General features: G+C 34.5%; 5 protein-coding genes across 5 annotated transcripts; 3 read left to right on the forward strand and 2 right to left on the reverse strand.

Annotated features, from left to right (window-relative positions):
- Nucleotides 1-1629: 1629 nt before the first annotated feature.
- LOC111778964 (transcription repressor OFP14) lies at nt 1630-3103 on the forward strand. Its single transcript, XM_023658979.2, has one exon. It carries the CDS (start codon nt 1773-1775, stop codon nt 2565-2567), a length of 795 nt encoding a protein of 264 aa, XP_023514747.1. The 5' UTR covers nt 1630-1772; the 3' UTR covers nt 2568-3103.
- Nucleotides 3104-4551: 1448 nt separating this feature from the next.
- On the forward strand, nt 4552-10163 carry LOC111779407 (heat shock 70 kDa protein 14). The gene is made up of 10 exons (XM_023659578.2): nt 4552-4706; nt 5379-6608; nt 6887-7105; nt 7193-7288; nt 7377-7583; nt 8327-8521; nt 8608-8754; nt 8876-9025; nt 9105-9235; nt 9582-10163. Exons 2-10 carry the CDS (start codon nt 5439-5441, stop codon nt 9793-9795), a joined length of 2529 nt encoding a protein of 842 aa, XP_023515346.2. The 5' UTR covers nt 4552-4706; nt 5379-5438; the 3' UTR covers nt 9796-10163.
- A 112-nt stretch (nt 10164-10275) lies between these two features.
- Nucleotides 10276-12226, reverse strand: LOC111779408 (uncharacterized). Its single transcript, XM_023659580.2, has 2 exons — nt 12070-12226; nt 10276-11671 (listed from the first exon to the last, which is right to left on the reverse strand). Exon 2 carries the CDS (start codon nt 11610-11612, stop codon nt 10437-10439), a length of 1176 nt encoding a protein of 391 aa, XP_023515348.1. The 5' UTR covers nt 11613-11671; nt 12070-12226; the 3' UTR covers nt 10276-10436.
- A 1163-nt stretch (nt 12227-13389) lies between these two features.
- Nucleotides 13390-16146, forward strand: LOC111778650 (uncharacterized). Its single transcript, XM_023658585.2, has 3 exons — nt 13390-14313; nt 15198-15424; nt 15688-16146. Exons 1-3 carry the CDS (start codon nt 14090-14092, stop codon nt 15693-15695), a joined length of 459 nt encoding a protein of 152 aa, XP_023514353.1. The 5' UTR covers nt 13390-14089; the 3' UTR covers nt 15696-16146.
- A 548-nt stretch (nt 16147-16694) lies between these two features.
- On the reverse strand, nt 16695-20610 carry LOC111778648 (putative sulfate transporter 3.4). The gene is made up of 13 exons (XM_023658583.2): nt 20179-20610; nt 19906-19954; nt 19607-19814; nt 19324-19495; nt 18941-19006; nt 18708-18821; nt 18477-18593; nt 18254-18380; nt 17864-18150; nt 17597-17787; nt 17413-17498; nt 17233-17309; nt 16695-17135 (listed from the first exon to the last, which is right to left on the reverse strand). Exons 1-13 carry the CDS (start codon nt 20521-20523, stop codon nt 16992-16994), a joined length of 1983 nt encoding a protein of 660 aa, XP_023514351.2. The 5' UTR covers nt 20524-20610; the 3' UTR covers nt 16695-16991.
- Nucleotides 20611-27875: the final 7265 nt, after the last annotated feature.

Genomic DNA, 27875 nt, shown 5'->3' on the forward strand with positions numbered 1-27875 from the left:
TTTTGATACACAAAGTTTAAGAGTATTTTTTCTCTAATTTAGCGGTGAACCTAAATACAATTCTAACTCGTAACGGGTTTTTTATTTTTATTTTTTTAATATTGAAATAAAAGAGTAATAAGAAGTAGCTCAAAGTATTGTAATAAAAGAAATGAACCACTTAGGGTAAGGTGACTCTAAAAACTGTGTTGGACTGCCTATTGGTGAGTTGAAAAGCCATATCTCCTTTGGTCTTGTTGGCTAAAGATCTCCATTGTAAACTGTCCATTGCTTCCCTTCAAAGATCTCCATAGGAAGTAGGAGATAATACATGACGCTCCTACCCATCCCAGGATACCATAGCACGTCGGGAATAAAGGGGAGACATGCTGGATGTAATCACTCTCTTGGTTGGGGGCTGTGTCACTCTGCTTTTACGATCGATACAGTTGTGTAGGCATCAATCTCTTATTTGAAACATTACCTTTCTGGGATTGAACTACAAATTTAATTCTTATAATTAACAAAAAAAAAAATAAAAAAATAGAAATTTTGTTCTTACCATAAAACTATTTAAGAGGATTATATCAAACTATAAAGACAAATAAATTTTAACTTTCTCTAAATTATCGGATAAAATTTATAATTTAATATATATTTTTTTAAAGATAAATGACAGATAAAAAAAAAAAAAAAAAAGTTTACCGTGCACAAATGAAGATTCAAACTATGTTAAAATTGACTCGGGCGTATTAAAAATAATAACCGAAAATATTCTTTTACGAGTAAGTCCATTAAACAGAGAAGACTATGGTCAGATACATTCTTCGGTTCCAAATTTGGAACAAGTTACCAAAAATAAGAAGATAAAAAATTATTATATAATAATTTGGTAACCATATCCTAAAAGTCCTAAATTTTGCATGCTTATTTAATTACATACCTTTTAACATTTCCAAGTTTCCATAATTACCACTTCCAAGTTTAAAAATATCAATAATCTATTATTAAAATTATTATTATACGAATCAAAGAAATATAAAATAACATTAATGTATAAATTATGCTCATTTATTGTTGTGTTAGACACAAAAAAATTCGACTAAAACCAACCCATTTTTCTTAAATTCACCATCCATTAAAACAAATAAATAATGTTTTTCATCCAAATTAAATACTAAGAACTTAATCAACGACACCATAATTACATTTTACAAGAGTTATATGGTAATTCTAAGTTCAATGTTTAGGGTAAAAAGAAAAATATAATTGATTATAATAATAATTTCGTCTATTTATTTTTAATTTTAGGTCTAAAAAGTAAAGTTTCAATTAATAAAATTAAACATTTGGGGAAGAAATTGAATTTATATTTAATAAATTAGATTAATTTTAATTTTTAAAAATATTTAGATATCTATTAGGCAAAATTAAAATGTATTTTTAAGTTTTATAATCTTATTAAACAAATTTTTTAAAAAATAGAGATATTGACTTATAATTTATCCAAAATAAATAAATAAAGTTAAATATTGGAAATAAAAGTCCACCAATTAGGAGAAGGCACTACCGTTGAGTTCCATCCCTTTAATTGATTATTCATTTTTTTTAATTAAAAAAAAAAAACGTATTTTCTAGGCCATTAATATTTTTTTGTTACTTTCTGGCTTTTGCGTTGTTTGTTTTTCTTTATAAGAATTAAGTATTCTCTCTGAATTTTGGAGAGCAAAACCAAAAGAAAAAAATTCAGTTCATCCAAACAGGCTATACACTGCCAAGAACAAACAAGAAAAATGCCTAGAAAATTGCGAAAATCGCTGCTAGGTTACCTCTCGAAGATCAAAAGGCCAACGCCTCAGCTTCAATTTCCTAATCCCCAATCATTCAAATCTTCAAAAAACTGGATTCTCGCAGGTTGTAAGCATCCGAAAACGCTGTCGTTCGCCATCGATCGGAAGAATGGCGACGGCGCCGGTAACAACGCCGCTGCGGACCCCGCCGCTGCCGCTACTCTCTCCGATGTCGATCGATTCCTCGTTGAGAACTTCCGATCGTTGTACATGAAAGAGGAGGAAGAGTTCGAGGAGAAAAAAATAGAAGAAGAAGGTCGAGAGAGCAAGAAGCAAGGAGTGGTTTCACCTGATTCGCCGGTTGATTCGAACGGCGGATCTCACCGATTCTTCTTCTCCCCTGGCTTGTCCGGATCTCCACCGAACGATTCTCTGACGGAATCGTCGGAAAATGTAGGATCGAGTTCTTCATCTTTGAACGGTGAAAATCAGAGCAAGGATGTGAAACTTCCGAACGATTGCATCGCGATTTTGAGGTACTCGCCGAATCCGCCTGAGGAATTTCGGCGAGCGATGAAAGAGATGATGGATTCTCACATGAAACAGCAGGAGAAAGTAGATTGGGAGTTTATGGAAGAACTTCTGTTCTCTTTTCTAAATCTGAACGATAAAAAGTCGCATAAACACATACTTAATGCTTTCGTTGATTTGATAGTGATTTTGCGGCAGAAGGTTGAGGACGATGCTTCGAAGCCTCGAACAGTCCGTAGCGTGAGAATGGTGAGGAGGATGATGTGAAATCTGCCGAATCTGCAGAATCTGCAGAATCTGCAGAATCTTTGAAAATGATATCAAAGATTTGCAAAAATAATAACGAATTTGAAATGAAGGTCTCCTTGAAGCTTGTAGGAGAACCGCTCTCTGGTTCTGCAACAAAAGCGGAGATGGTGATTACAATGCACAGGGTATACTTCTCGATATCCTTACCCTTAACATTCTATCTGCTTCTCACAGTTTAGTCCCTACAATCTGTAAGCAACATCCGATTCGAATTTTTTTTTTTTTTTTTTTTTTTTTTTCGGGGTAAATTCTGTTACATTAATCTCCAATGTTACATTAATCTCAAATGTTACATTAATGTGCAGAAATTCAAATAAACTCCGATCTAAATTTACCTTCTGAAATTTATAATCAAAACTTTAGACCCGCAAATTTGGAAGGAATATGCTTGAGAGTGAGTTAGAACAAGACAAGGAGAGATGTTGATTGAACTTTACATATTTGGGCCCATGGAACTCACTCCGAATTTAGTAGATAATTACGGTTTAGTGGAGTGGGCCAAAGATTAGAGACGAGATTATATTATTATTTTCTTGGACTTGGCTAAAATTCAGTTTTAAACTGAGAATGAGGAGGGTCTCGAGGAGAGATTTCTCTCGTTACTATATGGGATTTGGAATGAGATTATACTATTGTCTTTGACCTTGCTAAATTTCAGTGTAAATTGGAAATGAAAATAGTCTTGATGAGAGATTTTTCTTGTTACTATATGGAGTTTAGGACGAGATTATATTATTATATTATTATCTTTGACCTTGCTAAATTTTAGTTTAAATTGGGAATGAGAAGGGTCTCGAAAAGATATTTCTCTCGTTACTATATGGGGTTTGAGACGAGATTATACTATTGCCTTCCACTTTGTTAAATTTCAATTTAAATTGGAAATGGGGATGATCTCAATGGAAGATTTCTCTGGTTATTATATGGGGTTGGAGACGATATTATATTATTGTATTCGACCTTGCCTCGTGTGTATATACACATATACATATATAATATAAAAAGATTGTTATTAAAATTTGAGATTTTAACATTCTAGTTAAAATTATATTATATTTGTTTATGAAATATTGTTAGATTACTACACCCTTACAAAAGTGGTAAATTTTTTTTTTTTTTTTTTTTGAAGAAAACTCGAACTAAAATAAACTATAAATGGATAGATTTGCAATAGAGAGTAGGACGGGGAAGACCCTTTCTATTAAAGATGATTAGGAGTGAGTTCCCACATTGGTTAATTTAGTAGAAGATCATGAGTTCATAAGTGAAGAATATTTCTCTATTGGTATGAGCCCGGAGGTAAGCCCAAAGCAAAGCCATGAGAGCTTATGCTCAAAGTGGACAATATCATACCATTGTAGAGAGTCGTGATTTCTAACACTTTCCTCGGCCTCGTGGACTCTTTAGAAATTATCCAAACTTCTAATGAAGAAGAATTCTCCTTTTTACCCCGGCTTCCGGACTCGATTAAAAGAACAAAAAGAAAAAAGAAAGAAAGATAGGACTCATATTGATCACATCTCTCATTTCAGTTTTAAGAATTGAAAACACAAAAAAATAAAAAATAAGATTAATTTAAAATTAATTTAAAAAAAAAAAGCACAAAATAGTCATTGACTAAATTATTAAAGTTTAAATAATAAAAAGAGAAATAAAAGAATATTGGGCCTTTGCAGAGGGTCGGGCCCAAAATGTTTTGAAGAAGGGAGGGCGGCCCAGAAGGCCCAGTCCAGCGTTGAACAAACGTGGAAAATGAAAATGCAGAGTGCGTATAGATGTTTCTAGAACTTCAGTATCTATCTAGACGACTCTAGGGACCACGAGTCACGACGTCTCCAGTTCTAAAGGCTGCCCCTCGAATCGGAAAATAAAATCAAAATTAAAGAAACAGAACAATATATATATATATATATATATATATATATAAATAAATAATATTAATTTATTATTTATAAAACTTGAAAATTCCACAGAAAGCCCTTGAAAGTGGTACGTAGCCCTTTTCTTTTATAAGCGCGGTCTTGTGGAGAGTTCCAGAACCCAAGAATTAAATCTCTCTTCCTTTCCATCGCTCTTGCTCTTCGGATCGCTCTGAAGGTTTGTTTCCATACGCCGCTGTTGTATTGATTCTCGTTTTCTTGTTCTCTTCACCTGTAGATCTGAGAGTTTTGCTTCCTCGATGCGCCCATTTCCAACTTCTTTGTCTCTTACTAGATTTGTTTTCTTCAGATTCGGAGTGTTTTGATTTTACATTTCTATCAATTCTGCTCGTATTGCCGTTTCTAGGAATGAATCTATTGCTTCACTTTTTCTTTTTGTTCTTAGCTTTAATTACTGGTTAAAGCATTTCGACCTAGTTTGTTATGCAACATTTTGTTGATTTTTTCATGTATTTAATGTGTTTTGTGGTTTCCATGTTTGATCTGTTTCTTGAAATGTTTTAACACACTGATATGGCAATAAGTATATGGAGAGTGTTATTGTACGGATTTGGATACCTATCGCCTCGAGTTTGACAAAGTGAAATGAACGGATTGTCTTTGTTGGACTTGTGGCTGTGTTTATTTCGTTTCTTCTTTCGTTTCTCTGTTTGAATTTTATTTGAACGATTTTTTTCGATCAAATACGCAAGTTGGCATACTGGTTGCTACTACAATAGTTCCCGCGAACTATACTCGTTACAATAATCACTGATGCGGCTCTTCTCAAGGAAATTCGATTGCATATCTTTTTCCTATTGATAATAACAACATTCATTAATATTTTCAGGTTCTTCCATTTTTTTGACAGGCCGATTGTTTTTGACATATCGGTTCAATCTCTTGCAAGATGAGCGTTGTTGGTTTTGATTTTGGTAACGAGAGCTGCATTGTAGCTGTTGCAAGGCAGCGAGGTATTGATGTTGTTCTCAATGATGAATCCAAGCGGGAAACTCCAGCTATTGTCAGCTTTGGTGACAAGCAGCGATTTATTGGGACAGCTGGTGCAGCGTCAATTATGATGAACATCAAGAATTCCATCTCTCAGATTAAGAGATTGATTGGCCGTAAATTCTCTGAACCAAGCTTGCAAAAGGATATTCAGTCATTGCCGTTTTCTGTAACCGAGGGGCCTGATGGCTTTCCTTTAGTTCATGTCCGTTACCTGGGTGAGGTAAAAACTTTTACGCCAACCCAGGTGTTGGGTATGCTATTTTCAAATCTGAAAGGCATCGCGGAGAAAAATCTTAATGCCGCGGTGGTTGATTGCTGCATTGGAATCCCGGTTTATTTCACTGATCTTCAGAGAAGAGCTGTATTAGATGCAGCTACAATTGCAGGGTTGCATCCCCTTCGCTTGATGCATGAAACTACTGCAACAGCCTTGGCTTATGGTATATATAAAACTGATTTGCCTGAAAATGATCAGTTGAACGTGGCATTTGTTGATATTGGACATGCAAGCATGCAAGTGTGCATTGCTGGCTTTAAGAAGGGTCAGTTGAAAGTGTTGGCCCATTCATCTGATCAGTCCCTTGGTGGCAGAGACTTTGATGAGGTATTATTTCATCACTTTGCAGAAAAGTTCAAAGGCGAGTACAAAATAGATGTTTATCAGAATGCAAGGGCTTGTCTAAGGCTCCGCACTGCTTGTGAGAAGCTTAAGAAAGTCCTTAGTGCAAACCCTGTCGCACCTTTAAACATAGAATGTTTGATGGATGAGAAAGATGTGAGGGGAATCATTAAACGGGAAGAATTCGAACAAATAAGTATTCCAATATTAGAACGTGTGAAAGGACCTTTGGAGCAAGCACTTGCAGAAGCTGGTCTTACCGTTGATAATGTCCACATTGTTGAAGTTGTTGGTTCAGGTTCTCGTGTCCCAGCTGTAATAAAAATATTGACCGAGTTCTTCAAGAAGGAGCCTAGGCGTACTATGAATGCAAGCGAGTGTGTTGCTAGAGGTTGTGCCCTTCAGTGTGCTATCCTCAGTCCCACATTCAAAGTGCGAGAATTTCAGGTAAGAGCGCCTGATTCAATGACTAATCTCAAACTTTTCCCTTACAGTTCTCCTCTAACTAACATGGTTTCTACGAACATTTTTTATTTACTTTTATGTAACATGAAAGTACAAAGATGTACCGAGGATTATGATTTGTTAGCAATTGATTTTTGAGTATATTATTTGTTTTTCTGCTGAATTTGTTATATGCATCCTGTGTGAAGTCAGTGAAAAACCTTTGGCCGGACGCCTGTTTTTTGCACTTCCCCCTGATTTATTGGTTTGCTCTTTTGAAGGTAAACGAGAACTTTCCATTTTCCATAGCTCTCTCGTGGAAGGGTGCTGCTTCAGATCCTCAAAATGGAGCAGTGGACAATCAGCAGAGCACTGTTGTTTTTCCCAAGGGGAATCCCATACCCAGTGTCAAGGCTCTTACATTTTATAGGTCCGGCACATTTAGTGTTGATGTACATTATACTGATTGTGATCAGCAAGCGAAGATCAGTACCTACACGGTGAGGGTTAACATTCAAATTGAGTAGCTTGAGCATTTGCTATCTTGTAATCATTGAGATTAAGTTGTGGGTAATGTGCATATCCAGATTGGTCCTTTTCAATCTTCAAAAGGTGGAAGGGCAAAGGTGAAGGTGAAGGTTCGACTTAATTTGCACGGAATTGTTTCTGTTGAATCAGCCACAGTAAGTCTTCTATAGGTCTTTGTTCGTTGTATTGTTGGTCTACGTTTGTTTTTAATCTTCTCTGAGGGGGGAATCTCTGTATGTTTAGCTATTAGAGGAGGAGGAAGTAGAGGTTCCAGTCACCAGAGATCAGTCAGCTAAAATGGAGACTGATGAAGCTTCATCTGATGCCCTTCCCAGTTCTAACGAGAACGATGTTAACATGCAAGATGCCAAGGGAAGCACAGATGCTGGAGCTGAGAACGGTGGTGCTGAGTTAGGAGACCAATCTGCCCAGATGGAGACGGATGCCAAGGTAAGTAGCGGGGAGTTCCATCTCCTCCTCCACAGCTTTATCTTGTCACTGTCAATATAGATAATTAAGTGTAGTAATAGATATGCTGTTTGTTTATACGTACTTTCTCCAGTAGATTTACTGAACTCTGTTCCTTTTCTAGTTTGATTAATTATATGCCCTCCTCTCTTTATCCTTTTTTTTTTTTTTTTTTTTCTCTCTCTCTCTCTTCTCGTTCTATTTCCTTCATGGTTCTGATTTTCTTTTGGTTTCCCTTGACACCTAAATTGCCTTTTTATTAAATGAAATATTTAAAAAATATTTCATAACTTCAGTAAAATTTGGCGATTCCAACAACAATTTCACTAATCCTTTTCCCTTTTTCTTCTTTCCTCATAATTAGAGGAAATGATGAATCCATCCTGTCCAGGTTTCAGATTTCATTGTGTTGAATAATAAGTTGAAGGTTCTGAAATTGTACTTTATCCTATTTACACAGTAAATTAGCACTACTAATGTTTTTAGTTTTTTGAAAATATATAAATTTCCCAAAGTTATTATTATGTTCTTAAATTATGTATATTTTACATAATGATTTTTTGAAGTAATTAAAAGCTCTCAGAGTCCTTTTGAGTTGGACTACCTTTGCTTGCTGTTTCACTAGCAATATCGATGTTCCATTATTTGAGCATCAAGTAGACGATGGCGTTTTGTGGGTTAGGTGATTTTTGTGTTGTACATGTGGCTAATCTCTTGGCATTTAGGTTGAAGCACCAAAGAAGAAGGTTAAGAAAACCAATATCCCCGTGGTAGAATTGGTTTATGGTGGATTGGCATCAGCTGATGTACAAAAGGCAGTGGAAAAGGAGTTTGAAATGGCTTTACAGGATCGGGTTATGGAGGAAACCAAAGAGAAGAAAAATGCTGTCGAGGCATATGTATATGAAATGAGAAACAAGGCAAGCTACAACTTCCATATTTTTATGACAAGCTCTCTTGAATGTTGAATTGAAATTTAACGGATGAATGTTTTTTGTGTCCCCAGCTGCATGATAAATACCAGGAGTTCGTCACTGATTCACAGAGAGAAGAGCTTTCTGCCAAACTTCAGGAGGTTGAAGATTGGCTTTATGAAGACGGAGAGGATGAAACGAAGGGAGTCTACATAGCTAAGCTTGAGGAGTTGAAGAAGGTAAGTGATATGTTTCAAGTTTTCAGCCAGGAAGAAAATCATGATATATTGATTACAAGAATTAGTCATTTTTTTTGTTTGTGGTCTTTGGCTGCATTCTGACCTTGGACATAATTTGCAGCAAGGTAACCCAATAGAGGAGCGTTTCAAGGAGTACACGGAGAGAGGAACTGTGATTGATCAACTTGCTTACTGCATCAACAGTTACAGGGAAGCAGCAATGTCAGCTGATCCTAAATTTGACCACATCGACATTTCTGAAAAACAGAAGGTATTACTTGTTTCTGTCTCTTCATGATTTATGTTCGGGTGGCTGTGTAACGTTACCCCTTTATCAAAATATTCTGCAGGTCTTGAATGAGTGTGTGGAAGCTGAGGCCTGGTTAAGAGAGAAAAAGCAGCACCAGGACTCTCTACCCAAACATTCTACTCCAGTCCTCTATTCTGCTGATGTGAGAAAGAAAGCTGAAGCGCTTGACAGGTTACCCATCCTTTCTAATTACTTTAAATCACTAATTAGTGTTGAGCCCTGTTTCGACTAAAGGTGCTCAAGGAGGTGCTTTCACATAAAAGTCGTTTATTATAAAGTAATCTATTCAAACCCTTAGTCCATTCATTTGATCTAGGATTCTTGAGGTTATTTTTTCTCTGGAAGTCTCAACTTGGAACACTTTCACACATTGTATTAGATTCCTTTATCTTGTGTGCTTGCTCACTTTTAACTTCAGCATTCAGTACAGTTCCTACTTTTTCAATGGAAATAATGTTTGGTTGATCAACTGATTGTTTTCTGATGCCTGGAATATGTATTTGTTGCATTCATGCAGGTTTTGCAGACCGATAATGACGAAACCCAAGCCAGCTGCGCCTGAGACACCTCCACCAGCTCCTCAAGGCAGTGAGCAGCAAGGAGGGGATGCCAGTGCAACTTCTAATGCTGGCGCAAGTCCGAACCGGAAGGGAGCTGATGAAACTGAGGTGTCCTCAGCTTCTACAGAGCCAATGGACACGGAAAAACCAGAACCTTTGAGCGCTGCTTAATCTAGTCGAATGCTTGCCTTTGTTATTTATGACGAACTACTATCGAGCCAAACAAAAAAAATATTGAAACTTGGTGAGCTGATGAATGATGGTGGGTGGAAAGCTGGCTTGTATTTGACTTGTGGAATCAGTTGTGAAGCGTTTTGTATTTGGTTGTTTTTGCTAGGGCTTTCTTTTCTTGGTGGAGCGAGTCTTTTTCAGCAATCCGTTCTTTTAAGAGGAAAATTTTCAGAGAAATGTTAGTGGTTTATTAATGGCCTCTCGTTGCCGAGGCTCATACTCATCTTTTCTGCATTTACGGCTATTCTCTATACTATTTTGAACTCCAAAAAGAATCATTAAATGGATCATTTTTGCTCATTTTCTTTGATCTGGATATGCCATCTTCCTGCCCAACTCCATTGTAATTGGTATCCTCGACCTTTATGGTTTAGGAATGATCCGTTTTGTGTACCCATTTTCTTCTGGGCAATCAGCTAATTGAAACATGAAATGCTTTACTGTGTCATTGTTGTCAAATGTAAGAAAGGTTCCATCGAATATATTGCACTGATCAGAAATCAATAGGGGAAGGGGCCTCCCATCTATTATACAAACACCATATGATCATCAATGACATACTAAGAAATAGTAAGATTACATTATCCATTGGTACTCTTGGCAGGGGCACCGTAGTCCCCGTCGTCATCGTCGCCCTGCCTAAGTTTCGCAATCTCAGCCTGTGCTCTCTCCATGATATGCCTTTTCTGCAACTCTAAATCTCTCAAGAAATCCATCCTCATCTTCTCTAACTCCATCATTTGATGTCTTTTGCTACTCTCTATTTTCTCATAAATCTCACTGAACTTGTGAATGGAGTTAGCTAGCATCCTGAATGAGGTCCCATCGCAACGGTTTCTCCCATACATCCTTTTCTTTGGTGGAAGTCCATCTAGTTCGTCATCCTCACCATCATCAGATTCTGAATTTTCGGGGCTATCTCTCATCTCATCGAACCCGTTTGCACGGTTTAGATAAGCTCTAGGGTTCATGAACACATACTCCCCCGAGTCTAAGCCACACGATAGGCCTCCTTGGTTTGGGGGTGAAGACATTAACATGTCCAACTTCTTAAAGTAAACCCATTTGCTGGTAGAACCACCTAATTCTGTCGACTTCGATTTTTCCTTTTTATACTTCTTCTTCAACGTATCAAGGCGGTTTCGGCATTGTGTGTCCGTCCTCTCTATCTTCGAGACCTCCGATACCTTCTCAGCAACCTCTTGCCATTCCTCAGATCGGAGACTTTTCCTCCCGTGTTGAAGAAACCGTTCGCCCCACGCGTCTAGAAGAACAACTGTTTCATGTTCATTCCAATCCATCAATGAATTCCTGCCCCCAACAAATAATCTTTGAGCAGGAGTAACAGATGATGGAGCTGGAACACGAGGAGCAAGTTCATAACTTGATGCCAAGCTCTTCAAACGCCGCTTCTTGGGGTGTCTTTCCAAATCAGCATCATCTCGTTTGACAGTACTGTTCTGCTTGTCGTCTTCATCCATATCATAATCATCCTCGTCATCACCATCATCTACTTCATCGCTTGTGTGAGCAAAACCATTGTTCTGATCATTCTCATCATCTTCCTCCCCCAGTCCTTCATCCTCTTCATCGTCATCTTCAACATCATCATCCACATATTGATTGCTGACCGGCCTTGAATAAGGAGCATCTCGGAGAGGAATCTTCGGACGAGGTACAGAACTATAACTTTCCCGATGGTTTCCACTGTAACGTTTGGATAAAGGATACCTCTCTTCTCCGTTGTCGTCGTCCATTTGAGATCAAACAACAGCAAACAATCCCAGAGCTAGTTCCACATTTTCAGATAACCAAACTGCGATTTGAGTAGAAACAACTTTACTTTCCAGAACAAGATAAAATACTTCTTACCAATCGATCTCACAGTAATCTTACTCCTTCACTCTTATAAACCCGTCTTGAATCAACACTCGACAAAAACCTTCCCTCAAATCCCTATATCTCGTCCAAGATCCGGAAAAGATTCGAGATGCGAGAAACCTCAATTCATAGACGAGAAGAGAGCGGAAAAATCAATAGCTAACTACTCTACCTTCTCGACTCCAGGACAATATCGAGCGAACATAGCTCCGTAACGCCAATTCGAACGGAAGATTGAAACAACATACAACATAAAACTTCGTGGTTCTCTAAAAGCCCTAATTTCAAAGATGAACCAAGATTTCGAGAATACCAGAGGCCACAAGCTCTTACCTCAAGCGAAGAAGTGAGAAACCCAAGATTTAAGCAGCTGCGCGATTAAGCTGAAGTTTGTTGTTGTTCTTAAAGCTGGAGTACGAAAGGATTCGAAGAAAGATGGATGAAATAAGGCTTTCGAAGCAAACAAGAGAACAGACGAGGGAGTAAGACGCGGGATATCATCTGGTTGCTACTAACATACGTAGAAATTTACTACTGCGTTTTTTGGGCCTTTTAATTTGGGCCTTAAGTAGTGGTTAATGGGCCGATTTGGAATCTTATTGGGCTGTGGTTATTCGATGGTTGTTATGGGCCGTGTCTCCTTGCAGGCCCTTTAATATTTTTATTTTTTGAGCTCACTCTACATTCAACAATATACTCTTTTTAACTTTCGAGGAGATGGAGGCAATGACATGGCAGCATAACACAAGCTGGTTGCTGACTAGACCGACCTCATCCTACGTGGCTTGATATTTTTGTGGTTAAAGTGCAATGCCAAATGTTCATGTTGTTAAATTATCCATGTGGATCCACAAAATCAGTCTGATATTACGAAAATGACACTGAACTTCGAAAAAACCGCAGCATGGAGATACCGAAAAGGGTATAAAAATCATTTCGTTCGTCGGAGCAGGAAAATGGGGTCGGGTCGGTAGGGATAGGAAAAACAAAAGGTCAAGAGGTTTGTGGTTCATCTTCAATAATATGAATCTAACTTTTTTTCTTCTTCTTATAGCCAAATGTTTATGATTCTTTCTTTAAAAAGTTGGAGAGTTTATTTGCAATTGTAGCTCCTTCTTTCTCGAGAACATACTCAATTGGTTGTCTGTCCAAGTCCACCGCTAGCTGATATTTTCTGTTTTGGCTCGTAACGTATCGTTGTTAGCCTCATGATTTTAAAACACATATGTTTAGGTAGAAATTTTCACACGTTTATAAGGAATGATTTGTTTCCCTCTTCAACAATCCACCTCCCTTGAGGTGAGCATCCTCATTGGCACATGTCTTGTGACTGGCTTTATTACCATTTGTAACGGCTCAAGTTCATCACAAGCACATATTGTCCACGTTGGCCTGTAACCTCTCCCTACCAAATGCATTTTAAAACCATGAGGCTAAAGACGATACGTAACGGACGAAACCGAATAATATTTGCTAACGGTGTACTCGAACTATTCCAAATTTATGTTTTTGGTCACTAACAAGTTAATTTTTTAAGTCCTAAAAAATAATTAATGTATTACATATGAATTTGAATTTTACAGGTTAAATTTGTAATTTAATTAAAAAGAGAATGAAATACAGTAATTTAGACTAATTATGAACGTAGTAACATTTGCTTTCTGGAAGTAATGAAAGCTTGGATTTTACACAAGTTTACAACTGTAGCGCATCTCCACAAACGAAATTTTCCGGAGAAGAAGAACACGACCTAAAATTTCAGAAGAAAAAAGGGGAAGGAAATTTGCTCGGAACCCTGAATTTCGGGGACGACTGCTTTCAATTTATCTCTTCTCGATCTTAAGATTGACGGTTTTACATGTTTCATGTTTGATCTTATTCTTATTCGCATTGCGGTGCGTTCCTTGTATTAGCGAATTTGGGATTTATTTGATTTCTAGGGTTGGATTCTGTAGGGAATTGGAATTTATTTGATATCTAGGGTTGAATTTTTTAGGGAATTGGGATTCACTTCTCTCTTTGATTTTGAATGTTACTCTAGATACATATTGTTTGGCTTTTAGTATGGGTGGATGTAGGATTTGTTTGTTTCAGATCGAATGAAACGAGATCGTAACATTATCGTTACGAAGATTTTAGGGAGTTCTATTCCGAAGGGACGACAAATTCACGAAGAGAAATGGGCATATGTTGGATTTCATTGTCAATTTGAGAGCGTGAAAAGGATAGATAATAAGTCCTTTATTGTTGGGAAATCGACTGTTCTTCACTCCACGAGTTCGTAATTTATATTTGGTTTATACTGAAAGAAGTTGGGTTCTGTTGAAGTTAGGACCGATTGAGTGGTGAAGTCATGTTCTATGGTGCATTGGTATGGGATCCATGGCTAATTGTTGCCCAAATTGTTTGCCTTCAATGTTTGTATTACCTGACTCTTGGCATGTTGCTGGCGACTCTAGTTGGGACTCGTGTTTCCCGGATCAGCCTTGTTTACTTCTTTGATTATGCTACACTAACTGTCTCTACGGCCACTGGTTTGTGTGTTATTGCTTCATTCCTGCTAACTGCGCTTGCTGGGTAAGAACTCTGTTTTACTTTTTATCTCCTCCATATTTGGTATTATGTATATTTACAGTAAATTTTTAGGAATGCCAACCTCAGACTAGTTGGTGCATACACTCTTGACCAAGAATCTCTCCACCATGTTCATTTGAATCTCCTCATCCCATATGTTGTTTGAATCACTATGCATTGGATTGTTAGGAATAATTGACAATAGTTTGGAGAAGTTGCATCCTATCGAACCATTGTTAGATCATTTGGAATTAAATAGATTAATCGACCTCGCTGATGTTGTTTTTATTGTTAACCATGAAATGGTTTGTTTGAATGTCAATATTAATGATTTTGTTCTTATCTCTAATTATGTAATGAGGCCATTTTTGTTGTAACCTGTAGTTGCTGTAACTTTTTGATGTCGAAGTTTGTTCTTCTTAATGGTTTGCTGTATCTATTGGTGGTTCCTTCTGCAATTAATGTGAACTTCAATGTTTTTGTCTGTTGCCATCGTAGAAATTCACATGGTGAACATTTAAATATATGAAACTCTACAGAATGGAAGCTTTTCCTAAATGGTGTTTTCAATTGGGCTCGGGATTGGGAATAGTAACGTAGTTTTGGAATGGTATCGACTAATTGATCTTGATTCGGTTGAATGTTACCCTAGACGACACCCCTATAGTATTGTTACGTTTTCCTGATGAGAATAACACTCTTCCCACCGGGGAATTTGTTGGAGAGTTTTGAAAATTAAGCTTATAACCACTACTTCCACCCATGAATTTCTTTGAAAATTAAGCGTATCAAATGCGTTTAAGTAGTCGGTTTTGAATATTTTTCTTTATCTTCATATTGTTTATGTTGTCAGCTTCTCTCACCATTACTATTTTATTGTAATGCAGGGCAGGATTTTTGGTTTATTTGATTGAAAGAGCAAAGAAGTGCTTAGATTTTGCGGCCACACTCTATATACTCCACCTTTTCATCTGTATCGCGTATGGAGGGTGGCCTTCGTCAATGACATGGTGGGTTGTGAATGGTACAGGGCTTGTAGTGATGTCTTTGCTGGGTGAATATCTGTGTATCAAACGTGAACTGCGAGAGATTCCCATAACACGATTGCGTTCGAGTAAGGCTTCTTTCCTCAATGAAATGAACAAAAGAATCTTCTTTGACATTCATAATTCATAGTAGTAACAACCAACATAGACTGCCTAAACAAAACATACTTGCTAGTACAAAAATTTTATGCTTGGATTTTCAATTGAGTTAACATGTTCTGATATGTACATAAAAGGGTTGGATCACATCTGAGTGGTCATAAGTTTTGGTCCCTCTCACTGAGAAGCAGATTTAGTTGTAGCATATAACATTGAGCATATTTTGGTGCAGATGTTTGAGCTTTTAGGGAAGTTCAAATTGCAAGAACCACCTGTTGATGTGTGTGAATTTCAGTGGCCTATCTTATTAAATCTGCCTAGCCAGATCAAATTAGTATCAAGGAAGAAGAATCTCTTTGAGATATTGGAAAAATTGGCATTATTGGTGCACTGGATTATTATAAACTAGTGTTTCAAATGATTGGAGGGTTTACATGAGTTCCATGAAGTTCTTGGGGGGAAAGAGCTCACTTTCAATGGACAAAAAGGCTATGACTAATGCCTATATGAGCTCGATTCATTTGTTCTTTTCTCTTTTAACTCCTCACACGGATGAGTTTACAGCTTAGTTTGGAAAGGAAACTTCTTTATTCTCTTTCTTTCTTGCTCTTCTGGAGTTTCAACGACAGTGAAAAGCCATGATGATGATAATGAGAATTTAATATGGAAACTAAAGGAGAATTCTGTTGGATTGCTTTTGTTTTCTATTATTGCTTTGATACTCTTGCTTTCCTCTTCATAAAAGCCCTTCATTGTCACCATTATATGGTCTCTGTTTCTTTATTTTTGGTACTGCTTTAAGCGTTCTTCTTACGCTTCAAAGCATCTTATAAAGATTTGTAGGCAATAATTGAAAGTGTCCACTTCTTCCACAATCAGATTGCACACACAATTAAAAAGAACGATGCAATCTTCACAAGTTCAAATATGTTTTTATTAGCTATTGATTCACAATCTTATAAAGTTGCGTGGCCGAACGAGCTGCTAAATGGTCAAATATTCGATTAAGATCATTAAAATATTGAAGGGCCCCTTTTGGTGGTGGTCTAACTTTTGAATACTGTAATGTAGTTTGGAATCAGCATAACCTTAATTTTGTTTGTTTTTTCAATGAGGCTAATGCTTCAAGCTTGGCATAAGATGCCTCTCTTTCCTAAAGGCTAAAGTTCATCCACTTTTTGAGTTTTTTTTATGAACTTAGAAGCACTAAATTATAGTTCTGCACTGGTTTCCTGTGAGAATTTGTAAATGATGTAATAATGAAAGTACAAAATTTTCTTAAGCTTTTGCTCTAAACATTTTAGACACTAAACTAAACAACTCTGAGATTGCTGGAAGGTAATTGGTGGATGTTAGCCTCATTGTCAAGATAAGAGCAAAGGGTTGAAAACATTTCATTGCCTCTTCTAATTGCTACCTAAATGATGGAATGTGTTTTCATAACCCCCTAAGAGGAAAAGGAAAAACTCTCCTTATCGACCAGTTATCTATCTATTTCTTTCACACTCTTTCCTCTATGCTAACCTTGAAGATAATTTATGGCTGCCTCTTCCACAAAGAAGAAATGTCCATCACAGCTTCTCCGACTGAGAGGTAGAGACCGTTAAACTCGAATTGCTCCAAGGCCTTTGATTTATACAGTTTTTCCGTCACGTTTGCAACTGGATTTGCAAGAACAAACTAAACAAAACGAAACAAATACAGAAATGTCGATCAGTGAAAAATTTTGTGGAAAACGTTTTTGTTGTACAAGCAGTTGTAGCCACATGGATCTTACCTGTAGTGATTTTTGCATCAAGATCTTCCTAATTTCACATACTGCTTCTATACCACTTGTGTCTATGGATGTCACAGCTGAGAAAAACATATGATAAGTGTGAGCGAACTTTACGGGTGGGATAATCTTGAAAAAAGGCTTCTTTTCTACCAGCTGAGTAAAATTGTTTACTCAACGTACCTGTCATGTCTAGGATTACACATTTCAGTGGACTGTCGTTCGTCGCTTTTATTCGCTCTTCGTCTTCCCTAATCCACCTTAGAATCCTGCACACAAGACAGGATGGATATGTTATTGGTGAAATGATTGCTCCAGCAGACTCATCCACAAGATATATAGAAGATTTATATTATATCAAGCTCACCTTTCTTGTAGGTATGTCGAGTTTGCAAAGTAGATTGGAGATTCAATGGCAAGAATGAGGAACGAAGGCACCCTTAAGGCTTCTCGGTATCGGTCGATGTTTTGGAATATTTGAGTCCCAGAAATATTCCCCAAGACCATGGTGTTCGGCCTCGTGACATGCAGAAGAATCTTGAAAATAGATACTCCAACCTGAAAATACTAATGTGTTAATGGCATGACCTGTTACAGTTCAATAAACTAATTCCATAGCAATCAGGAAACTTACTGCAATGGCAAGACCCAACGGAACCGAGATGAAAAGAACGCCGAAGAAAGAACAAACACAAGCTACGAAATCAAGCTTGTCAACTTTCCATAACCTACAGGCTGCTTGGTAATCAATTAGCCCAATTACTGCTGTTATAATGATGGCTGCTAGGATGAAATTTGGAGTATAATGGAACAGTGGCATCAGAAACAACAACGTTATGAGCACGGTTGCAGACATCACTACATTTGAGACTGCTGTTTGTGCCCCGGCATTATAATTCACAGCCGACCGAGAAAATGACCCTGAAACATTGATCCCAAACCAAAGAGTTAATTACTATTTTCCTTAAGTTGCAACACCAAATAACGTCTTCGAGACAGTACGGTAGAGGATGGTAACAAACACCTGTTGTGACATAGCAGGAAGAACAAGATCCAGCCATGTTCATAAAACCAATGGCCATCATTTCTTTATTCCCATCCACTTGATAGTTTTTCAAACCAGCAAACGTCCTTCCTACGGCAATTCCTTCCTAATGTTATAAAAAAAAACAAAACGAAAAGGATTGTTCAGCCACCGAGTCATGACTATAATCAGTATTAACATCTTTGTGAAAACAAGTACTTACAGTCAGCGAGAGAATTCCAGTTATAATGCCAGTTTTTATGGCAAGTGCCAATTGAGGACCAGTAAAGTACAGCATGTTCAAAGATGGTGGATTGATGCCCTTTGGCAAATGACCAATCTATCAAAAGAACACCAAAATAGAAAATCAATATGTGGTTTAAGTGAAGCATCCTCCAGAAAATGATATCAGTTTCAATGTCCAAATTCGAAGTTTAAAAGTATCCGTTCGTACCACTGAGATTCCAGGAACTTTGTCTCTAAGAAGGAAGACTAAAATAGTGGACAATATAACTGATGTCAGTGGAGCAGCTGCTGAAATCCAGAAAAGCTTTGGTTTCTTGATACTCTGTAGTCGTGTACGATAGAACGAATTAGAACCAGAACTATTGTTCTTGTGACTTATGTTCATTTTCTAAACAAAATTACAGTAATGATAAAATTTGTGAAAAACATAAAGCCACTTACTATATGCCTCGTTCCCAGAAGAAAGAGTAGGAAAATGAAGCCTAAAACAATAGTTTGCCAAGACCACTGCACATTAATTGCACCAAGTTAGAAAAAGAAAGGAACAAAAAGAGGCCCCATCAAGAACTTCTAGAATATCAAAATCAAACCCATGAAAAAAATTAAAAAAAAATAAAAAAAAAAATCTTCTACTATGCAATACAAATCAAGATTCGTTCTATATTAACAAGTTTTGATCAATGAACCGACTTTGGTTTTTACTAAAGGCATCTTTAAAAAGAATATTTGAAAAAATAAAAAAAAACCCTTTATTGTGAACTATTCATCTGGTTGCTTGTTCATTTCGTCTCCTTTTCTTAACCCATAATGCTGCAAGCACTTACCTCATCTTTGTGGTGAAAGACAGACGACATGACAGGAACAAATTGCATTTTGTTGGTGAAATGGATGATTCCAAGCAACCCTTTGAGCTGTTGCAATGACACAATGACTGCTGCACCAGCCATAAACCCAACTAAAGTAGCCTTTGACAGAAAATCAATGACAAAGCCTAGCCTGTAACAAATTGAACACCAAAACCAATGAATTCAATAAAAAACACTCTCAGAAACAGAGAAAATTATTGGGAATTCATCCTTTCCCTTTCAACTGTTCTTAGTTTTATACCTTAACAAACCTAAAGATGCTTGGAATACACCAGCAAAGAAGGTGGCTGTAAAAGCTAACTTAAGAAACAGAGTTGGCTGTTCATTAAAAGAGACTGCCTCAGTGATCATCGATCCCATGACCAAAGAGGCGATAGAAACAGGACCAACAGCAAGATGTCTAGAGCTTCCAAGAACAGAATATATCAGTGGAGGCACAAAACTTGAATCTGCAATAAACCGCACAAAGACTCAGCAAATAGAATTCAATTTCTGGTTTAGTTTCGTTTCGTTTAGCATTGAAACAAAAATTATACTCACATAAACCGATGATTGGCGGCAAATTCGCAAGTTTCGCATAACTTATTCCCTACAGAAATCAAACAAAAATGGAGAAAACACATTTTCAGAAGGCTAATAAACAAAAAAACAGCATTCAATTAAATTTGACCAAGTTTGAAAAAGAAAAAATAGAAACAAAATCTACATTCCATAGATAAGTCGAGCTAAAACCCCAGCCTAAATCCTAACCAGAAGAACACAAAATTACACAGAGATTTCAATTTGCATGGAGGTTCTTACTATTGATCATACCTGAGGAATAGCAAGGCTAGCAATTGTGAGACCAGAAACGATGTCAGACTTGAAAAGAGCTAGGGTATAATCAGGTCCCCATTGGAAAATAGGAAACAGAAATTGAAGGCCTAAAAGCAGTTTTGTGAACCACGTTTGGTTCTTGAATCTGTGAAACGGATCATCCGGGAAGAACACCTCAGAGAGCTTATGCTTGAGTTTCTGAAGTGTAGTCTGCGTAGGCGGCAAGCAGACTTTGTGAATCTCCTCCGTCTGTTGCGGAGGCGCCGACATTTCCTCCGGCGGAATTCTCAACACCGTTTCACGACATTCCAAGCTCTCAACTCGATTGGAGTTCATCCCCATGGCAGCTTAGAATCGAGAGGGAAGAGTAGAGAAGAATTTCTCTCTCTAAATATATATATATATATATATATATATATAAATGATTTTGTTGTTTGTTTGAAGGCTTGAGGGAAGAAGGAAGAGAGGTCTCGCAATTTATAGAAGTGGGGAAAAAGAGACGAGGGTGGTTATGCACACTGAGCATAAACTGGCAGTTACTCGGAGGGTCGCTTTTTTTCTTTTGTATGAGGGTACTTTCGTCATTTCCCAATTATTTATGTAATTTTGAATTTTAATCCCAAACATAATAATAATAATAATAATAATAATAATAATAATCTTTTACCGTTATTTATTTATTTATTTATTTATTGTCTTCTACTCATTTTCAGAAAAAAAAACGTAAATATTGTATTTTCTAATTGTCTTTTTACTTCTTTTCAGTAAGTTTATTACACTGCTGAAATACTCAGCACTTTTGTCTTGAATAATAAATATTGTTGTATATTATCTTTTTTTTTTTTAAATAAATTTATATGGTTGTAGTATTATTCAAAAGTGATTTTATTAATTATAATTTATTTTTAAATTTTTTAAATATTTTAAAAATATTCGTTTCGGGATAATTCATTTGTTCGAGTATTTGTTCTAGATAAGTTCTTAAATTAATTCAATTTTAAAATACTACCGTTTCACCTCATATTTCAATTTTTATCTTTGTAAAATTCTTTACATAGATAGTTTCTCAAATAATTTTATTTACTATATATATTAATTATTTGAGAGAGATAATTTATAAAAAATTAAATTTGAATATACAACTAATACACCATTAAAATATATAATAAATTAATTTAGTGTCTTAGGTTTAAACAAAGATAAATATGGGGAATATAATTTCCGATAACAAATAAGAATCTTTCTCCACTCCTTACTCATTCTCTACTCAAACAAAAATGTGTTACAGATACACGGTTTAATAAACCTTTGAACACGGAGCCAAATATTATTGGGGAGACTCACGTGTAAAATGCCAAATTTTGTTTTCCAGCACATGCCCTCATCTTTTTCACTAATGGTTGGAAGTTGCCTTTTTTTAAAAATAAAAAATAAAAAATAAAAAATAAAAAATAAAAAAAGAATGATTTTATTAATATTATTATTTCTCTTATTTCTTTTTCAAAGAATAAAATAATATTAAACTTTCCAACTTCCCATTACATATTAAAATATGTAAAAATACTGGAGTGGGTCAGTGTGGCCAAGTTTGAAAGATTCAGTGAATTTTAATTATACAAATTAGATGCTCTAATTACAAACTTGGAATTTGATTTTAATTTTAATTTTAATTATTGTTTTATTTTTTAGAAATTTAAAAGGTGGGTTGACTTTATAAATATGGGCATTGGAATAAGGACCATAATAAAGGATTGAGGCTGTGAATGGTCGGAGATTCAGGCGTGTCTGACCGGCGGGAGGGAAAGAAACGACAGCAGTATGTGTAATACGACACTGGGAACCCTTCCTGCCCAATCCACATGTCGTCACTCCAAAATGCCTTCACATGCATTTCCCACATTTTCATTTTAAATATAATAAAAATATCAACAAAATTACATTTATATATAATATAATGAATGAATGACAACGCTCAATCTGGGCCGTCGGTTGGTAGGGTGATTCGCGAGATTTTATTTTATTTTCTTTTCTTTTTTATTTTGAATAAAGTTCTGAAATATGGCGTTCTCCTTGGCTCCTTCTTTTTGATCCCAAACCTTTATTCGGTGAAAATGGTGTCTCTGTCTCTGTGTAACTAAGCTGTCTTTTTATTCTGTTTGGTTATGGTGAAAACACATATTTGCCCTTCGAAATTTCTCATCCACTAATTTTCACTTTCACTGCTGTTTTATTTTTATTTTTTAAAAATTAATGTTATAAATAAATCCGTGGGTACGTATGAACGTACCAAAGGTTTCATACGTAAATTTCAACTGGTTAAGACATTTATTTATTTTTTTTTTATTATAGAAAAGCTAGATATTCGAAGTGAATAAATGCTCTAATAAAGTACTTAGCCTAAAAAAAATATCATACGTGACAGTAAGACATTTAATTTTATTATTTATGTCATACTATGTCAAACTAATTAATATCATACGTGACGGTAAGAGTACATGAAATCATACATAAATGAACTGACATTACATCAAAATATGAGGTGATTTTGAGATATATCTTACAAACGCTCAGCAGGAAATATAAAGATAAGAATTTCTCAAGTTTCTCACGTATTGGAAGACTAAAATAGTGACATAACGTTCGTTTGACTTTGAGAAGGACGAAGAGATATATATAAGGTATGAACGTTGCATCTTCAAATAGGGAGAAAGGTGTGTTAGGTGAACAATGTTTCTCTTCAATTAAGGAAAAAAGTGTGTTAGGCAAAATGACATCGAGACTATGGTATTAACATCGAGATGCTCCAGATGAATAAGGGAGTGCATGCATGTTTAAAGCATCATGACACTGAAGCATTGATGGCAAGCATTAAACACAGAGCATTGGGAGCAAAGCATGACGTTGTTGATAGAAAAATTCTAGCATTTGGACACTACATGTGTACGATATAAATAGTTTATCGACTCCCAAGTGACATTGAGATGCTATCCTCTCGGATACTTGAGCATGATTTTCTCTAGTTTCTCTCTCGACTTGATTTTCAAAATTTTAGACCGGAAACATTACATATAATTTGTTAAAATAAACATTATATTGTATAATTATTCTTTAGATCTTATTTTATTTCATTGAATTTTCTTTTTTAGGTAATTTCCTTTTTGTGTTCTTAGTTTATTTATGTTCTTATATTCTTTTATTTTTTTTTTATTAAAAAATAATTCTATGGATTAGATAAGCAGGAACATTTAAATTTAACGTCATTTATTTAATTAGGAGTCTTTGTTCTAATTACACTTTATCATTAAATAATTTGAAAATTTTGAAATGTAGTTAGAAATTTGATATGTTATAAAATTGAATTAATTTCTTTTAATAAAGTTGGATCACATTTTCTTTCCCTTTGAATCTTTTTGGTGGAAAATAGCTATACAAGTGTAAAATCAGACACCCAAGAAAATAAAAAATAAAATAAAATAAAAAAAAGCTTCGTATATTCAAAATACAAAATTGCAGTCTTGTCAAAAGATTTGAGTCTTTCGAGTTAGTGGGATTCGTTAGGCTTATAATATTGTTCATTTCTCAATTTTAAAATATAAATTATCGTCTTTAATTTAAAATAATATAAATTAAATTAAATTAAACCATTAAAAAAATATAGGTCTTCTCACATTAATTAGGGTTTTAGATACTCATTATGCAATAATTTTTTTATTTAATTTCTCAATTATAAACATGAAATAACAATTTGATCAAATAATGAAATAAAATAAAATAAATCCAACCCTATAAAATGTTCCACATTTCACTACCACTAATATTTTGTCACATCGTTCGTATTTAAAATAATATTAATAAATTCAACCGATGGAAAATTAATGAGTGCATGCACTGAGAATTTGAGTTATTTCATTTAATTTTGTTGAAATATTTTTCTGTAGCCATCTAATTTCGAACTTTCACAATTCCAAAACATAAAATTTAATTTAGTTTGAATATAATAATTAAGTACATAATAATATACCATAATAAATAAAAACATGCATATTATTAATTATGTTGATGTTACATTCAGACTCCAGACTACCGTTACATTTTCTTTTAGTCTCTAAATTTTCATATTTGAGTCGGTAAAAATACGAGTAAATAAATTAAAAATTTTAAAAAAAAAATCTTCGAAAGAAGTGAGGATTGAAAAATGAGGGTTAAAGCGGTGTAGAAAGTTGGTGGCATTTAATTAGGGTTTTCGAAGGTAGTTGGAATTGAAATTTGGGGGCATATGTGGAATATATATTTGTCGGGCAGCTCGGGCATGCAAGGCCTATGTGCCCTTTCCCTTCCCCTTTTAATTTGGGCAGCTCGATCTTCTCCGCACGTGGGACTCCTCCATTCCATTATTTTTTTCTCCTTTTAATTATAACCTTCTATTTTATTTGTTTCCAACTTTTAAAATAATTTTTAAATAATTATTTTCCATTATATATATATTGATAATTGTTGGAGAAGTTCTCGTTCTAGAATGGGAGGCTTTGGCTAAAGTGTTTTATAGGCAAAAAGGCACGTCACTTAATAACATTTAAATATTATTTTTTTAAGACGGATGTAAATTATTTATTTATTTATTTTATTTTATTTTTTTTTTGGAAAAAGATATTATTTTCTACTCATATCTTAAACCGACCACAAGATTAATTTAATAGAATTAATTAATTAAAATTCGCACTTAATGATACAATAAGCTACTATTATTTTTTTCTGTTGTTAAATAACTTAATTTTGTTTTAAATAGTAAATAATTTTTTTAATTGCTGAAATATACTCATCTTGACGAATATTGAATATTAAAACAATGAAATCTTGGAAGATGGGAATTTAAATTTAAAATAATATTAAATTGACTTTAAATATTTCAAGGTTTGTTTTCATTTTTTTCTTTAAATTGATTATTGTTTTTGGTTGGAAAAAGAAAACCTCATACCCCCCATTTTCTTGTAAAAGTTAATGTTGGTTGAGACTAAACTCGAGATCTCGAAAAAAGGAATAGAGATCTTATCGATTGAATTACTCGTAATGGTTTCACTCCTTTTTCTAGATTGGATACGAATAATAATTTAAAATTTTATCGACAAAAATTAATTTATAACCCTAATTATTTAAGGTTGTATTAGTAAAAAAAACCGTAAACTAAGTTTTTAATTTACACATTACTAGACTCTGATTAAAAGAACGAACTTATAATTATATCGATTGAACTCTTAATAAAAATTAATACATGAACGGAATAAAATTGATTTATAATTATAAATGTATATCGAGATAATATAAATTGATATAATTATTAGTTTAATATTTAAAGATATTTTTAAGGTGTGATTAATTGACTACATAATTTGAAAAATTGAGGCAGTTTTTCAATTTTGTGATGTTTCCTTCCTATTTCGTGTTTGTGTTTAGTCAAAAGACATAATTAGAGGAGCTCCAATTTGTGCGCCAAGGCTGCATTTATTTTAGTATTAAACGTGAGATTAGTGCATCTAAAGCTTCATTATATTTTGCTTTTGTCACAAAGCACATGGATTTCGACAAATCTCCTGAGGTGTCCACGTTTGAAGACCAACAACACCAGCCAACACTGTTGACTATATTTAGTCAATACAAGGATCTTTCAAGTCAACTAGAAGCTACAAAACGTGGTTCTTTTTATTTATTTTTAAATTATAGACTAAAGAGTATAAAGGTAACAACCAAACCAAACCAAGCCCATTATCGGTAGATATTATCACTTTTTTTTTTTTTTTTTTATCATGCTTTATTTTTTAAAAGTTTTTAAAACGCTATCTGTTAGAAATAGGTTTTTACATTGTTTCGCTTTCTTTTCCAATCGATATGGGGTCTCACAATTCATCCCCTTTCGAGGCCCAGCGTCCTCGCTAGCACTCGTTCTCTTCTCCAATCGATGTAGGACCTCTTAATCCACCCCTCTCTTTAGGGTCCAGCGTCTTTGTTGGCACACCGCCTCGTGTCTACTTCTTTCAGGGTTCAGCCTTCTCACTGGCACATCGTCTGGTGCTGGCTCTAATATCATTTGTAACGGCCCAAACCTATCATTAGTAGATATTGTCCTCTTTAGGCTTTCTCTCAAAGTTTTTAAAATAAGGAGAGGTTTCTACATTGTTATAGAGAATGTTTTGCTCTCCTCCCCAACCGAGGTAAAATCTCACAATAAATTACTTTAATTAATTAAAATAGATAAAAATTCTCCCACCGATTTAAGATTCATCTGGATCGACACATAGAAAAGATTATAGATTCAAAAAATTGATTTAGTCCAAAAACATTATGATGATGTCCTCCAATAATTTAAATTTTTCTGCACTAAGGTATAAATAATAAAAGGGTAATTAGGGAATTTTATTACTTAATATAATGCTACATCACATCCCAAACTGCAAGGAATGGAAATGATTAGTGCTTATAGAAAAAAAAAAAAAATGAAATCATACCATTATTTTAATAAATTTAAATTGTGTGGTCGAAATTTAATCGTCTTTGTTCCATCAATGAATTATTTTGTATTATAATTATTTGTAGTATTAAAATTTAAGAAATAATATATTTATTAAAAAATGATTTAATGTACAAATAATTGTGGGAAAATAGTTTTAGGTCGGATGCGGCGAAGGGATGGTAAGCAATACCCCTGCACTGGGATGACGGTGACATTCTAGTATGTACCATAGGTTATAGCGACATTAATATATGGTGCCCATATTTGATGGACTATTTTTAACGCCATATATATATATATATATATATATATGATATTATATTATATTATATTATATTATATTGTTTAGACCTATCTTATTCTCTATCATATAGATAAGAGGAGAATATTCTTTTTTATTTTTTTAGTTGAATTGATTTGATGGCCTAAAATGTCCATTTGTCCTTTTTATTTTTAAATTCTATATTTTTCTTAAACAAATAATTCAATTCATGCTATTTTCAAATTTGCCCTTCCGTCCATTGCAATGTTAAATTTTTTAATTTTTATATTAATGGTATATTACGTCATGACATTTAAATACACACCAACAAAATATACGTTAGATTAATAAAATTACTTCTAAACTTTGTCATGCAGGATTGTAAAAAAAAAAAAAAAAAAAGAAATTAAAAAATATAAACTAAATTTAAAAAATACTCATGAAATTTAAAATTAACATTAACATCCTCAAATTTTATTAAAAAAATATTATTTGAATATTTAAAAAAAAAATTAAGGGTGTTATTGAAACGTTTAAAATTCGAACATTTTTTTTTAAACAATTTTAAAAGTTAAAAGAATATTTTTGAAACTAAGTATGAATAATTTCCTTTCAAAATCAAGGGTACCGATATTTTTTTTAAGTTTAACTAGATTTTTTGAAAATTTAACGATATTATTGAAATATTTGATAGTTTATGGTTATTTTCGAGATAAAATGCAAAATTAAAGGATATTTTTATTAATTTAGAAAGAATATTGGATCTTGTAACGGTAACAATGTTCATATAAATTTATATTTGATCTCGACTTCAGGATCTCTCCTATTAATTTAAAAGTGAAGTATTTTATATTAATATTGGAATTAGGGAATGTGAATTTTGGTGTGAAAATTGATGAAATTTGTGAGGTTGATAATGGAAGGTGA

The sequence above is a fragment of the Cucurbita pepo genome, chromosome 17 (genome assembly GCF_057944985.1).
Source record: "Cucurbita pepo subsp. pepo isolate OVF chromosome 17, ASM5794498v1, whole genome shotgun sequence".
Lineage (NCBI taxonomy): Eukaryota > Viridiplantae > Streptophyta > Magnoliopsida > Cucurbitales > Cucurbitaceae > Cucurbita > Cucurbita pepo.